Source organism: Urocampus carinirostris, chromosome 10, assembly GCF_059441175.1.
Source record: "Urocampus carinirostris isolate Australia breed hairy pipefish chromosome 10, RoL_Ucar_1.0, whole genome shotgun sequence".
NCBI classification, from domain to species: domain Eukaryota; kingdom Metazoa; phylum Chordata; class Actinopteri; order Syngnathiformes; family Syngnathidae; genus Urocampus; species Urocampus carinirostris.
The window spans coordinates 19,126,487-19,142,553 of NC_142358.1; the positions used below are offsets into that span (position 1 = coordinate 19,126,487).

At 39.0% G+C, this 16,067-nt stretch overlaps 1 protein-coding gene across 1 annotated transcript; it reads right to left on the bottom strand.

Annotated features, from left to right (window-relative positions):
* Positions 1-209: 209 nt before the first annotated feature.
* Positions 210-14,486, bottom strand: rab38a (RAB38a, member RAS oncogene family). The gene is made up of 3 exons (XM_088345302.1): positions 14,223-14,486; positions 7,681-7,961; positions 210-749 (listed from the first exon to the last, which is right to left on the bottom strand). Exons 1-3 carry the CDS (start codon positions 14,422-14,424, stop codon positions 594-596), a joined length of 639 nt encoding a protein of 212 aa, XP_088201428.1. The 5' UTR covers positions 14,425-14,486; the 3' UTR covers positions 210-593.
* Positions 14,487-16,067: the final 1,581 nt, after the last annotated feature.

Below are 16,067 nucleotides of genomic sequence, written 5' to 3' on the forward strand. Positions count from 1 at the left end.
TCAGGGCTTAGCCTGGAGGTAAAACAAAACTCAATCTAACCATCCTTGACTAAAATGACCTGGTTTGTGTGCTCAACAATTGTTTGCAATGCTTGCCTGTTTTATTTTGAACCCGAGCAATTTTTACAAGGCTACACGCTAACAGTTAGCTGAAGCTGAGAATACAACAAGATATTTTGCCAATATAAAAAGTTGTATGGACTCGATAGCAACATTAATAAACTTTTAATTTATCTTACCCGGTATAAGGTGTGCGTTGCAAACCATAGCATTTTTTGATGAGTGCCGCGGTCCAATCTTTTAATGCACAACTCTCTTCAATTTATTTGATCAAGGATCCGCTGGGATCCTGTAAAACTTCAATTTACAATCACTAACGTGTTTTCTCTGATTCTGGCACACATACACACCACATGACGACATTTTAACACCGAACTATCCAAAACGAAAGCTTGGTTTCTTCAGTGTTTTGACCAGCGAGGAGTATTCTTCTGCCTCCAGCTTCGATTGTGACGTCACGCGTGACTTAGGCTATGAAAGGGTCTTTATCACGTCGCAACTTTGTGGGACATGGGTCCACTTTCCGGGCGCTATTACTGTGATCTGAAGCAAGAAGAACATGTCCCGCCTTTGTCAGTTTCTAAGTGGGGTGTGATGGTGTCCTGGACTTCTGATTGGAGCATGTCATCCTCGCTGGAAATGATATGTTTCACCAAGCAGTTGGCCGCCTCATCAATGTTGATGTTTTCCTAAGCATGAATCAAAAAGTAGAAGGGAGCAATGTTAGATGAACGCAGACATTTTTGTTGAAAATTTTGCTAACAAGTAGCAAATATAGACATTAAGTAGTTCTAAAGGTCCCTGCTATTCCGCTCTTAAGAAATATTGATTGATTATTGTTAATAATCATAATACCGTAAATTCAGATAACAGAGTGTACCTTGTTAAAAGTCGCATGCGCAAATTTAAGGAAGAAACCTGTACAAGCTGAACCAGATTTGGAGCAGGCTCAGACAGCCATGAAAATGAACACTTCATTTCTTACATTAAAAAAATAGTGCAGCTCGTCAGAAATATAGTGAAGAGCATCCGGCATCACAGTGTGGTATGCTTGGATGAGTTTGGCGGACAGGAAAAACATACAGAAAATAATCAACGCAGCCTAGAAGATCATCGGCTGCTCCTTGCCCAGTCTATAGGACATTATCATGGCTTGTGATACTGACATCAACGTTATGAAGGACTCTTCCCGCCCCAACCACCGCCACTATGACCTTTTGCCCTTCGGTTCCTCAAAACAAGAAAAACAGGCTTCTTTGTCAGGGCCATGACCACCCAAACGACGTGCAAAACTGTGAAAACATACATTGTGATTAATTATTATAATGATTTTGTGTGTTTTTTTGTTGCTGCCAAATCTTATTGCACTACACTTTGAAAATATATACCTTGCTACTCATTTGGGGGAATTTTGTTGCTGCTAAATATTATTGTACTTCTTTCTATTGCACCACTGTTACGACATACTATTATTTTTTATTTATAAACATTTCACTTTAATTATGAATTAGGCCGGCCCCCTTAGATCAATGTTGTACATATGTTTTGCCTATTTATCCTGACAGCCTTGTAGTAGTAGTAGTTGTAGTTTGTTTACCCTGGAGTGCCATGTCTAATCTTGTTGCATACAGTGTTTTCACAACATTAATATCAATGACAATAAAGAGAATTCATAGTACCAGATTAGCTCAACAAGGACACAAAACTTAATTACACACGAAAATTTAGATTTAGATTTAGATTTTCGTGCACGTCAATACTAATTTGCAAAAGGGATTAATGAAAATGCGTCATTAGTTGGTAAGGAGGGCTACACTATAATTACCGGGCTGAGTTATAGGACTTTGTAGCATGAATTGGATTCCATGATTTTTATTTTGAAAAACGTGTGGAGATATCTTTACAAATTAAGGTCAAACTGCATTTGTGGTCTATGCATATTTGGATCGCTGATTACAGATTAAATAGACCCTTTAATTCCAAATGTGCCTTTTCTTGCCTCTAAGCATTTGTATTTTTAAATGCCGTTGCACACCACTGTTGCAAATCTATACATGTTCATTTGTTTATTACGTAGTTCAACAGATATCGACCCAAATCCCGGAGCACATTACATTCAACTTCAATGTGAAATGAAATGATCTGCATTTATATAGCGCTTTTCAAGTCAATGACTTCCCAAAGCGCTTTACATTGTGCTTCACATTTCCCAATAGCGGCCGTGATCTGTGCAGCCATGTAAGGCGCTAACCTGCTTATTGGGGGTATTGGGGGTTCAGTGTCTTACCCAGGGACACTTAGGCATGTAACACGGACAAGCCGGGATTCGAACTGGGATCCCTTAATCCTAAAACGATCGCTCTACCTCCTGAGCTACTGCCGCCCCTTCACTGTATTATCATATAAAAAACAGGAACATAAACAAAAACAGTAATTGAATTTACAAATGTAGGGGTAATGATTAAAATTCTCAATCGGGATTAATAATCCCTTGGAATGAAACAGATTCATTGCACCTTGAAACATCCATCCATCCATCCATTATCTGCACCGCTTATCCTCAGTAGGGTCGCGGGGGGTGCTGGAGCCCATCCCAGCTATCTTTGGGTAGTGGGCAGGGGGACACCCTGAACTGGTTGCCAGCCAGTCGCAGCACACAGGGACGGACAATTTGCTTGCTCATTCACACCTAGGGACATTTTGGACCGGCCAATTAACCTGAAATGTATGTTTTTGGAATGTGGGAGGAAACCGGAGTGCCCGGAGGAAACCCACGCAAGCACGGGGAGAACATGCAAACTCCACACAGGAGATTTGATCTCATGACCTCAGAACTGTGCCGCACACGCGTTAACCACTGCTCCACCGTGCTGCCCCCTTGAAACATAAAAACATGAAATAAAATAAAACATTTGCCACATTTCAGGCTTTAAACAACAGATGGAAAATTGTACTTTTTTTTCAAGAACCGACAAGTGAAACACAATCGTAAGGTGGAACCACACTTATTGGATACGGCATACCTTTTTGTGACAAATAAAACTATGGGGTGTATATCATTCGGGCCCCTTGTAATAATTCTTTGTAGCGCAACCTTTTGCTGTAAGTGCAGTTATAAATTGCTTGGAGTGTCTAGGATTAATTACAATGATCACACCTTAAAATACAATAAAAAAAAATTTTTTAAAGTTGTGTATATTAATTAATTGATTGTCCAACCACCCATCGTCCAAAGTGATTGCCAAGTTGCTGGAGCTCACCCAGATAGCTTCAGCTTGGTCCCAATAAATACGGGGGTTTCCCGCCATACAGACCTGACCCCGCCCTCTTGTGTTGTTTTTTTTTTTTATCGTACTCTTTCATGCTTCTTCACTTACACAAATCTCTTCCTCACTCCTCCACCGCGCATACAAATATCTGTTAGCAACTGCGTGAACATCATCTCATTACTGTATTTCTGTGTTAAATTCATGTATTTTCCGCACTACATGGTGCATTCGACTATAAGGCGCACGCCAAAAATTAGTCCGTGATATGTGTTTCATATACAAGGCACATTAGACTATAAGGCGCATAGAATTAGAATTAAAACTAGATAAGTACTGCAATTGTGCATTGTTTACAGTTAAAAGATCAAGTGCAATGAGGGGGGGGGGGAATTTATTAAGGGTTATTGTTCTGTTTTCTTTATTAATTATCCATTATCCGTTATCGGTCAGTTCATAATACGCTACAAAGCCAAGGGGTCGGGACTCTTACTCTCAGCTAAAAGGCCGAGCTGAGGTCCTAGCCATCCAAGCAGAATTTGCAGCAGGGAGAGTGCCGCAGCAGATTTACCAGACCACTAAGGTTTTTATGTAATCATCGCACTATTTCAAGTCACGGTACCACGTGGTTAATTTTATCATTGGACCGGGCCGCAAAAAGATTAAACTGATGATACAGAAAAGGTTGGGGACTACTGAAATAAAGTAATGTATTGCAGACTTGCAAGCTCATCACAAAGTGCACAAGATTCTGAATTGAATGAGGAGAAAGTCATTATGGGTAGTAACTTGGTCATCTTTAAAGATATAAACAAACGCAGTGCTGCACTAATTCAAAAACGTTTTCCACTTACGTTTGAGCTAACAAAAAGTGAAACAAAATTGTATACCCATTTTTATCATCTCCGTTTTCGCATTTCTCTAGCATTTGTAACCGGGACCTTTACTAAATATAGTGTGATAATGAGACCTAATTCATTTTCCTATCTACGGTATGTGGCTGTAGTGGTTTGGTGGTTAGGATTCACCACTTTTACCGCCATCATCCAGGTTCAATCCCCTTTGCCATTATTGTTATGAAATTGTGATCAGTAGTCCATCGATTGACTGATCAATCATTGCACATGTATGACAGCATGAAGGTAAGCATATCCTATTTAATCCGCACATAAGAAATACAGGATATAAAGTTGACAGCACTATTTGAATTTGTTTTTAATAATCAGGAAGACGTGTTTCATTGCTATTTAGGGTTAACTTGGATGATTTTGGGAGGCTCTGAAGGGATCAATTGGTTGTCAGTATTTTTTGGGGGGTAAATTTGTTCAAAATAAGAAAAAATCTAGATATGAACTTGATCCGGGAACCAATAAGGCTTGTATGAAGAGAGGCCACTGTTTTTATGACTTATGTTCCAGTTCTTCACATTATCTCATTAGATTAAGCAGGTGGCCAACGGGTGTCAAAGTGTGTGCGTGTCAACATGCAAGGCTCATTCTATTTTCCTCTCTTCCCACCTGGCTGGGACATTCTTGCAGAAAATCCCTTGCGACATACGGTGTCCTTGTGTCGCTTCAGTCCCAATTTTGTCTCTCTTATGAATCTGAGCTTCTTAAGCAGAAAAATGAGCCGATGACATAAAATGTGCTATTAACAAACGGGTGGGCGATACCAAGAATGTTTCTGATTCCATCGATCAGATTCCAGTAAACACAATATTGACAATAGTAATGATCGATAGTGATCAAATACCGGTAATTTTTGATTGGAAATGTCACGATCATTGTAAAATTGAACCCTACCCCATTGTTGATAATTACATAAACACAAAAAAAGTGTAGGTTCTAGAATGAATTTTTAATTTTTAAATAAAAAACTATCGCGTCGTCAGTGGAGCGGTTTGTCCTTTAGCAGCACTTCATGACTACAAGCGTAAGTGCCAAAGGCCTGTTGTCGTTTAGGCCAATCATTGATTACTTTTTTGAGAATGGGATGATGGTGAAGGCCTCGTGAGAAGCCTCAGGAAGTGAAGTCGCTGCTGGGCCTTCCCCATAAGAGGAGATGTCATCGGAGATTTCTGCGCCCACGTGCATGAAGGAGTCGACGATGTACACACAGTGTCCATTAAAGATGAGTGAGGCTTGGTTTTTGCCTGCCCTCCTGAAGTGAAGTATGACTTTCTTGGATTTTGTGGTGTTCAATATTAGTTCATATTTTGAACTTCTTCACCTCCTTCCTGTATGCAGTCTCAGCCCCATCAGAGATGAGTTCCACCAAGGTCAGCAAACTTCATAGTTATTTTTGTGGGGTGGATTGCTGAACTGTCCGAGGTATACAGGGTGAACAGTAGAGGGCTCTGCACACATCCTTATGGGGGTCGGGTGCTCAGAATTAGGGTGGAAAAGACGTGGCGGCCGAGTTCCACACTCTGCAGACGTTTGGAGAGAAAGTCCATGTCCAGCTGCAGATGGAGGAGGAGAGCCCCTGTTGGACAAGTTTTTCACCAGGATCTCTGTTGAACGCAGAACTGAAGTCCAGAAAGAGCATTCTGACATTGCTCCTGCCTTTCTAGGTTTTACAGATCTCTTAAAACTAGACTAACAGCCTCAGAGACAGCTTCTTACCTAGGGGCATCAGCACCCTAAGCAAATGCATAAAACTGTGTGGGCTTTTTCTCTTTTTGTTATTGCTAAATAAAACTGTGAAATAGTATATATAATTGCATGAAACTGTGAAAACGTATACCTTGTGAATTATATTAGGCTTAATGTATTGCTGCTATTACAAGTTATTCCACCTATTTTGATTGCACTATTGTTACAATGCACTATTTGTTTTCATTGCATTATTGTGACAACTTAGCGCAGTTATACTGTATATGCACCATGTTGTAATTATGTTTTTACCTATTTAGTATTTTTTATTTTTTCTCTTCAAACTATTTATTACATGTTTTACCCTGGAGTGCCATGTCTAATTCCGTTGCATACAATGTTTCACTTGGTTGATATAAATGGCCATAAAGACAATACTTATCTATAAAAATAGTATAAGAAATAAATATACATATGTCTACGGTATTACACTTGTTCCAGAACAAAAGCCAAGCGGATCAAACCAAAAAAATCAGCAATGTAACAATTCTACAAATATAACAAAGTTATATTGTAGAGTACATCGTAAAGTACATCGCTTTTTATTCAATGAAATTGCCTGAAAATGTGACTTATACTCCAGGTCCGAATTATATGTTTTTATTTCTTAATTATGCATTATTTGGCTCCTGCAACTTATACTACAGCGAGACTAATAGTCTAGAAAATATGGTATATCAATAGTTTGTTGCCCTGACTAAATAGTGTGATGATAAGACCTAAGTCCTTGGCATGTGTTATGTGGCATCTTTAAGGTACTAGTTGATGGGATCTGGTGCTCTCAACGCTGTGATCCGGGTTCAATTCCCATTGCATTCAAAGTTATGCAATCATATGTAATTGTGATGAGTGATCAGTTCTGACTGATCAAATGCGGCTCTTGTTTTTTGAGCAACCCTAACCCTTAAAGTCATTTTCATTCCGTGCGCCTTATAATCCAGTGCGCCTTATATATGAAAAATATATCACAAAAGGGGCAGCACGGCGGCGCAGTGGTTAGCGCTTGTGCGGCACAGTTCATGTCATGGGAACCTGTCGTGGGTTCAAATCCAGCTCCAGACTTTCTGTGCGGAGTTTGTATGTTCTCCCCGTGCTTGCGTGGGTTTCCTCCGGGCACTCCGGTTTCCTCCCACATTCCAAAGACATGCATTTCAGGTGAATTGGCCGGTCCAAACTGTCCCTAGGAGTGAATGAGCGAATGAGTTGTCTGTCCCTGTGTGCCCTGCGATTGGCTGGCAACCAGTTCAGGGTGTCCCCTGCCCACTGCCCGATGATTGCTGGGATGGGCTCCAGCCCCCCCGCGACCCTACTGAGGATAAGCGGTACGGCTAATGAGATGAGATGAGAGATATCACAAAAGACTATTTTTGGCGTGCACCTTATAATGAGGTGCACCTTATAGAAAATATGGTACTTGTTGAATTTTGCAACAAGTAAAAAATTACTCTATGCCCAGCACGAATATAATGCCATATTCTGCTGATTTTTTTTCAGGGTGGGTTCGATTACAGAGTAGTGGCCCTACAATACCCAACCACGAAAGGTCAAAAACAGTTCACTTGGTAGCCTCTTCTGCTGCTGTGCCTTTTCATGTATCAATTATGCACATTGTTCGTTTCAAAAAAGCTATTGAGGGTGTTGATACCCCCTGCTTGCAATTGTGCCCATGGGCTTCTATGACCTGGCGTGTTTCAATATACCTTTGCAGAAGTCTCAAACCATCCCACAAAGCCGTTCTCCTGGCAGAAGTGTTCCATCTTGATCCCGTTATTGGTGAGTACGTCCCGTCCCTGGTCACATTTGTTGGCCAGGAGAACGCTGGCCACGTGCTTGCCATTGGCTAGTGTTACTTTGGAGTCCAAGTCTTCCTTCCACTTGGTGACCGCCTCGAAGGAGGCCGGCCTCGTCACGTCGAACACAATAAATGCACCCATTGCCTCGCGGTAATACACACGGGTCATGTTGCCAAATCGCTCTTGACCTGGAAAGGACAAACACATAAACACATGTGTACATATAAATATGAAGCGCCTACAGATATTTGGATCAGTGTCATTTGAGTTTTGCCAATAAAACTGACACTACATCAATGGTGGGCCGTCAGTGCCTGCATGGCCTTCTCTGCTTGTCTAAAACAATATCTGAATCATGAGATGTTAATTATATTTTCTCCGCAAATACTCCAAATTGTCTGTCTTCCTTTCATTGCTTTCCCCCCTGGTTGCGCTGCTTCCAGATATGTGCTTTAAGCATTTAACCAATCACTTTTTAGCCATTACTTATTGCTTAAGTCAAAAATCTACCCAAAGGGCCTTCACAAAACTTTCTGCAGGCCCTGAGGCAGAAAAAAGTACATAACACTGTTACTTTGGCCCATCAGATTTCGAGTAGGCCACACCAAGGCCTTCTAGAAGCGGTTTCACAAACTATGATTGGCTAGTAGGTTTTAACAGAAGTATCAAAATGAAGAGGTGAAGAAAAAATAACAGTGAAAAGAAAAAATCCCTCCGCCACTCCTTCTGTTGGACAAACAATTTCAGCCCTGTATCAAATCTAAAAACGTATGCCAGAAATATGACGGGACAGGCTGGACTTTCCGCGTTAGGTTTGATGGTGACTCCTTGATGGAACTGAAACACACGGATAATCTGTAAATCAGAGTAATTGAAATCTTCTTAAAGAAAGAAAGTAGAAGGATTTTTGTAAACATGCAAAAAGGATGTTTCTGAGTAAAATGTGGTTATATTCCTAAAGAAATATTGCAATTTTATAAAGTTATTACTGAGGTTTTTTTATGTGACGGAACTGTGGCTGCAGTAAATGTTTTAGAACCATAAAATAGTTATTAAGAGTTGGATTAATTCAGACGTAGCACAACTATAGGCCTAGGTGTGAAATGCAAAGCCCTCCGCTGCATTACTTTGTACTCTTATAGCAACTTGAGCAAATGTATTAGTACCTTTTATGAATATGACACAAGAATCTTTTGTTTTGTCATGATCTCCTCCTAAACCCCCAACACCTCTGCCCCCCTCTTTCCCATTTCTCTTTACCTTACAGCTGCAGTTACTTGTCGTGTTTTCCTTCATATCACGACTCTTCCTAGACACAATTCAGACTCTTGTATCGTCTTTTTTTTTTTTATTCTAGTGTACCGAACCCTTGCCTTTCCTTTCGGATTATGAGAACCGTGTGACAAATTCTTCGCTGAGCTTACTGGACCACAGACCCTTGTCATATATTTTTTTATATAAAGTATACTGGAGTATAACATACATAGAATTATTACTATGGTAGGAGCTACCATATTTGTTGGGGTTATTATATTATACTCTTACTATATTAGTCGTATATCTAAAGTAAGTAAGTAAAAAAGTCGCAGATCAAAGCAGCCTAACATTGCATACAGAGGGAATTGAAGGATGAAAAGGCATTATATTTGATTTAATTTCATTATTACACTATTATTAAGGTGCCATGAAATAATATTAGAGAATAGAATAGAGTCTTTTTGAAAGATATAAATAAATGTGAAAAAGCAAAACAATTCCTTAGTGTATCAGATGATAAATTGGACTTTGCTTTTTCATTATATCTTTCATTAAGAAAGTTCTGTTTTCACCATTCTCTAACAATAGTTTCTTGCATTGGAGTAATAATAGTGTGATAATGAGATACAATCTAATGTATTTTCTTTAATCTGTTCCACTGATGGTCCAGTGGTTGAGAGTCAGCGCTCTCACTGCTGTGATGAGGATTCGATTTTTAATGCATGCAAATGTTTTTTGTTGACTTATTAATTGAACAAATGTGTAGTATATGGTAAAACAATGGGTATTAACAAACAGGTATACATTCTGTATGCATTTCCACCCTAACCTTTTGGCCAACATGGAGTTTTTGGTTTCGCCTTAACATCCGGAAAGTGCGTAACTCTTTGTCACTTGTATGAAATGTTAAAGCATCTTAAAACTCACAAAATTACACACACAAAATTGTTTTCCAATGTGGTAAGATATGAGTCCTTGCGTGTGTGAAGAGTTGATATGCTAGCAAAACATTTGGAGGAGTTGGATAAAAGGTTTACGTGTTCACCACTGAGCTTGTCGGAAGAGCAGACAAATTAATTTGATAAGCTCTGTTGGAAGAATTCAATGGAATTATGTTTTTTTTCCCATCCTTGCTTTCAGTCTGGCTTTGCCAGAAATACAAGTTAACTTGTAACTCTTTGCTACTAATTGAACATAAAATTTTGGCACTATTAACATTATGAAAATGTTGCAGTGAATGATGCTGTTAGGTCACATGAGAGCCCAAAGGCAGACATTTGGCATGTACGGGGGAGACATGTTCCCACTAACATCCACCAATCGTTGTTTCGTCCCCATTAATATTTTGTAATCACTCCAAAAAAAAAAAAGAGATTGATTTATCAAAGCAGCGTAGAGAGGGATAAATTGCATTCTCTGCTGTAGGGCTGACAGATTGGACAAACCCATTAACATGATACTTATGCTTTGTTATAATTTGGGCAAACAGGCTTGTGGCCATCTGCATGCACAAAATTGCTAGTAATTATTCTATCAACGAAAGGAAACCTTCAGCAATGCTTCAACTACAGAACCATCAGTCTCATCAGCCAAGCAGGCAGAATTTGATTAAAGGTCCTACTGAACAGACTGAGACCACAGGCTGAACACATCCTAGCTGAAGAAGAGGTAGGCTTAAGGGAGGGAAGGAGCACCATAGGACAGATTTTGAACTTATGCATCCTATAAAAGAAGTTCCAATAACACCAGAGAAACCTTTATCACTTCTTCGTGGATTTTAAGAAAGCGTTTGATAGAGTATGGCGAGCCACGATGTCGGGCATCATGTGAAAGTACAACATGGGCAACTAGTTTAAATCTTTGAACAGCTGTATACCATTGCAAACAGAGAGGCACAGATCAATGGTACCATTGGAGCGTAGTTTCAATCCTTGGTCAGTGAGAGTCAAGGCTGAAATGTCTCACTTACTTTATCCAACCAAAGCACTGGACCAACATGAAGGTACAGTCAGTATTGGGGAACATAACGTCATTAAAATCCGTTTTGCTGATGATATTGCCGGACTGACAAGAGAAGAACAGGAGATCCGGTCAGTCACCTAGACAAGGCATTGACCCAATAATGGATGGAAATCAGCACAGGAAAAACAAAAGTATTAACTAACAACCTCAAAGCCCCAAGGTATTACCAAAATCATTACCATAAACATACCAAGAGCTTGAACCTGTCACTAAATTGAAATAGTTTGGAGCTGTCAAATCAGAAGAGGGGTCAGAACCAGAAATAATAGCTCAAACCACAAACGCACTTGCCAAACTTAAACCGTCCTTGAGGTACAAGAACTTAAAAGTAAAATCAAAGTTTAGACTCATGCAAGTGCTGGTTACTTCCATCTTCCCCTACGCTTGCGAACCATGGACTCTCACAGCAAAGGCCTTGTAGATGCAATGCTGCAGGAAACTGCTCGGCATCAGTTGCTTAGCTCTTGTGACAGATGAAATGGTGCGCAATACCATCAGGTAGCACATTGAACCCTACAAAAACTGTTGTGGTATGTTCATGTCACAAGATCATCAGGACTGTCCAAGATCGGTCTCCAGGGCCCAGTCCAAAGGGACAGGAGCAAAGGGAAAAAAAAGAATATGGATTGGACTAGTGCCAACTTTTCTTCAACTCAAAAACAGGCCAGGTACCGTCAGCAATAGAGAAAGCTGTCCAGCGTTGCGTCCTCAGTGGTGCCAGATGACCAAGGCGGTTAAGGGATCTGTGAACCTTACTAATGCAAACCCCAAACCTACATCTTTTGTGCCGAATATTGCCGACAATCATCCCACTTTGCAAATACGTCAGTAAACCAGCAAACATCGTTGGCATCATATAATCTAACAGGAGCGTAGAGTCGGTGGTGCTTAGAAAAACTGTGGATTGCAAAAAATGCTCATTCAATCATATGATATCTTATCCCCAAAAATTAAAATTAAAACCCAGCTCGGGTTATTTTACATAACATTGTTTCACAGTTTGTTTTTAATATTGTGCTCTTGGTGATCAGTTTGAATTAATTTATATTTATTGATGTAATGTGATTTGATTTTCCAGTATAAGTCTTGACATGATCAGACAAATATGTTTTCATGTCTTCCGAAGGGGCCGTGATATTATTATGAAGCATTGATTTAAAACAACATCAACTCAGGTATTTGCAGTTCTTTTCAAAAGGAGGCCACTATCAATGCATTTGGTCTAAATGGGCCCGGCCTAAAATCTTGCTCACATGAGGCCCAAACACATGACCGCTTGTGCTTAGCCAAGAAAAGTGCAAGCAGGCCTGCGAGCAGCAGGTCAACTTTAGCTGAAGCTCACATGAGACGAGCGCGGCCACAAATCAGTATTCGTCATTGGAATAATCAGAAAACAACATTGAGAACTAACAAAACTTGATAAAGTGCTGGCAGAAGAAGCAAAGTCAAGAGGCCAAGCAACATAAAACGGATTCAATGAAATGAAGAATGAAATCAATCTTATATCAATTGATAAAAGTGGTTTTAGTTTCTTTGCATCCAAGTGAAGATTTCTTTGTGGACTCTTTTCGGAACTGCAGAGGAATTGTTGATTTTCCACAGAGGGGACGCCACTTATGTGTGAAACAACTGTAACCGTGCAAGGTGGCACAAACAGTCACATGTTGCCAACTGCTTCCTTACACATCATGTGCACTCATTTATGATTATTCCTTTGTAATGTAAACGGAAAACTAAGATTTAGCATGGATTTTAATGCAATTCAAGCCTCTAAGAAATGAGGTCACGTTTAATGGAAATTAAGTCTTTTTGCGGTTTGATTTCATTTATAATTACTCACATTATCTTATTTTTACAAAAAATTGCCAGAAATTTAAGTGTGCCTTAAAATGTGTTGTGCTTCATAGCCTAGAAAATAAGGTAAATAAAAATGGAAAGGCGTATTTAGAATGAAATTCTACTACATACTATAACCGCTTTTTAATTAATCCATTTATTTTAGTTGTCGAACCAGATTTATGTTTGTTTATGTTTTATTAAGTAAATATGTATCTTTAAAATGCAAAACCTTCCAAGTTGTATCGGTCAATGTATGTTAATAGTTGCAAGCAATCACCAGAATATATATATATATATATATATATATATATATATATATATATATATATATATATATATATATATATATATATATATTAAAAGGGGGTTGTTTAAACCTAGAATTGGAAAACTTCTACCATAAAGGAAATCTAATGTTATCATCGGTCAATGCAGGCACAAAGATTTAGTTTCGCTTCAAAATAAAGTAGCGGTAGACTAAGATACTATTCCGGAGTCCAATTTTTTGGTAGTTTTTTTAATTCGAAAAAGTGGTGGATTATTTTCAAAAATCAGTTTGTGTTTTTAGGGACCAAAAAGTGTTAGTCTAACGGGAAAAGTGGTATGGAGCTTGGTGAGTATGGAACTTTCATACAAAAGTGCATTTTTAAAAGAATTATCTTAGTTTAAGACATTATCATTTAATTTACATAAAATGAGTTTCACCTAAAAGGTGCTGGCATGATTATCCTCCATCATGCTGCCACAAGTACCAGAAAACCTCAAAAAGGCTAGGCACCAAATGACAAATAAAACAGTGCGTTTCTGTCACTTTGAATCTTCGTAGATTGTATTCTTCCTTGTGCTTTTTGGCACTTGTTTTCAAAGACAAAACAGCGACATCTAGAGATCAAATATTACATAGTGAACCTTCAAGGCAACCAGAATTAGCACAGCTCTTATTTTTTAAATACAAACTCATGAATCAAAATGGATTGTTTTTCAGACTAATGTCAATACTCAACTCTTCAGTAGTCGTTGATAACAATACCAGTACCGTTACTAACGATGATATCAACCCCTTCAAAGAAAAAAAGGATAGAACATTTTATATAAAAGTATTTCACAAAAGACAGTTTTTTGAGATTGCGCCTTATAATCCAATGCGGGATATATGGTACTTACTGTAAAGGATCTTAGGTAAGCGTGACATATAACATTTCCATTTGGAGGAAGTCAGCTCATTTCAAAGCACTAGATACACTTTTAAAGTTATTACAGTGTAACACACTATTTCAACTCCGGATCAAAATCAAAGCCTCCCAATTAAAATCTCTAAATGCAAAAATTACCTGCAATGTCCCACAACTGGAGGCGCACAGTCTCCTGGTCCAAGTTGAGCACTTTGAGGGCAAAGTCGACCCCGATGGTGGCCCTGTAGTTGGGACTGAAGTTGTGGTGCACATAGCGTTTGATGATGCTGGTCTTGCCCACACCCAGGTCTCCTATGACCAAGATTTTGTACAAGCGTTCTTTGGCGTGGTTGTTCTGCATGGCGGGCGAGGAGGCCGAGGGCCGAGCATGAATCCACTGAGGAGGATGCAGCCGAGGGTCGGACAAGTGAGCCGGAGAGTTAAGAATGAGCTTGTGAGGAAAAAAAGGGGGAGGTGATCTGTTTGGACTGATCCGCCCTGGTGGTATGTGTGTTTGGTACCAAAGACCTTGTGACTGACAAAGAGGCGCGGCCTTTATATAGTTGCATGGATTGCAAGCATGTGAATAGCTTACAAGTCCAAAGATAAGTTCAATTACAAAATATGGCTACCTGTGCTTAAATATGGTTAACACACTTTAAGATATGATCTTAAATAAACATTTTGATTACATTACAAGGTTGCCCCTGTTTACTTACAATGTAATAATCTGTGTTGGGCTCGTCACAGAAAATATAATAATGAGTTACAGTTATTTCATTTAAAAAAATCAGTTACCCCCCTAGGTTACTGACACCAAAAAGTAGCACATTAATTGAAATTATCTATCTATTTACATATCATCACTAGTGTTCCCTCTAAGCTGCGCGCATGCACAATCGCACACTGCCTGCACATTCTCAGCGCACAAGAAAATCTAGCCAGCGCAATGTTCCCTCGAAGCTGCGCGTGTGAGTTTTTAGAGGTTTTCGAGAACAGCCTTCTTCGGCTCGGCTCACTAAAACGAACCGGCTCTTTCGGGTCCTAAACGGCTCTTCAGGTTGTTTTTGCTTCTTTCATACCTATATGACCAAATATTATGTAAAATTATGTACAAAATGACTTAAAGAAAGGGGGAATAGAACAAAAAAGAAAAAAAAATACCAAAATGAAAAAGTAGTGAAAAGCTGAGAAAAAACAAAAGGAAGGAAAAAATCAGAAAAAAGACAGAGAAAAGAAATAAACAAAGGAAATAAAGTAAATAGAGAACAAAAAGAAAAAAAAAACAGCTAGGAAAAAATAAACACAATGAGATTTTTTAAAGGAATTTAAAAAAATTGAAAAAACACAGGGAAAAAGAAGAAAAAGTTTGTGTTGCATTCAAATAATTTCCAATTATACCAAGTCAATCTTGTTGCCAACATTGTACTTCCACAAAAAAATGTGATTAAATACAGTTGGGTATCGTACAACTAATGATTTAGTTGCCACACTTGGGATTTCTGTTAAGTCAAGTCAAGTCAAGTCATTTTTATTTGTATAGCCCTTAATCACAATTAGTCTGTTGCTCTCTGTTGTTTCAAGCGTTGCTCACCGACTTTGTGTGAACGCTCAGACCCGTGGAAAATTAGAGGGAACATTGATCATCACACAAAAATGCTTTGGAATAAAATAAAATGTCTTCACCAAGCAGTGCAAGCAGTGAACCCTTTATATTTCTTAGCTTGTGCAATCTTGGGAGCTTGTAGAAAAACACTTAGCCAAGACACTCCATATCCATTTTGTCCATAGGCTTCAAACCACTTAAATATCTCCTTTTTTCATTTCTGGGTACTAAGATGTTTTCTATTTTTTTTCTCAGAAAATGGTGTATTAAATAAACATAATTTTACAACTAAAAATTCCCAAATTCTGCCTTATTGACTTCCTGTTGGGTTTGTTGTTCCTGCCGACGCGTTGCCTACTGATGACAAAAAAAACAAATATGCGCATATAAAAGAAGGG

Coding starts and splice junctions, on each gene's coding strand:
- rab38a (XM_088345302.1), bottom strand. CDS start 14,424: ATGCAGAACAACCACGCCAAAGAACGCTTGTACAAAATCTTGGTCATA. Junction 7,962..14,222: donor CCAGTTGTGGGACATTGCAG/GTAATTTTTGCA, acceptor TGTCCTTTCCAG/GTCAAGAGCGATTTGGCAAC. Junction 750..7,680: donor GGTTTGAGACTTCTGCAAAG/GTATATTGAAAC, acceptor ATTCATGCTTAG/GAAAACATCAACATTGATGA.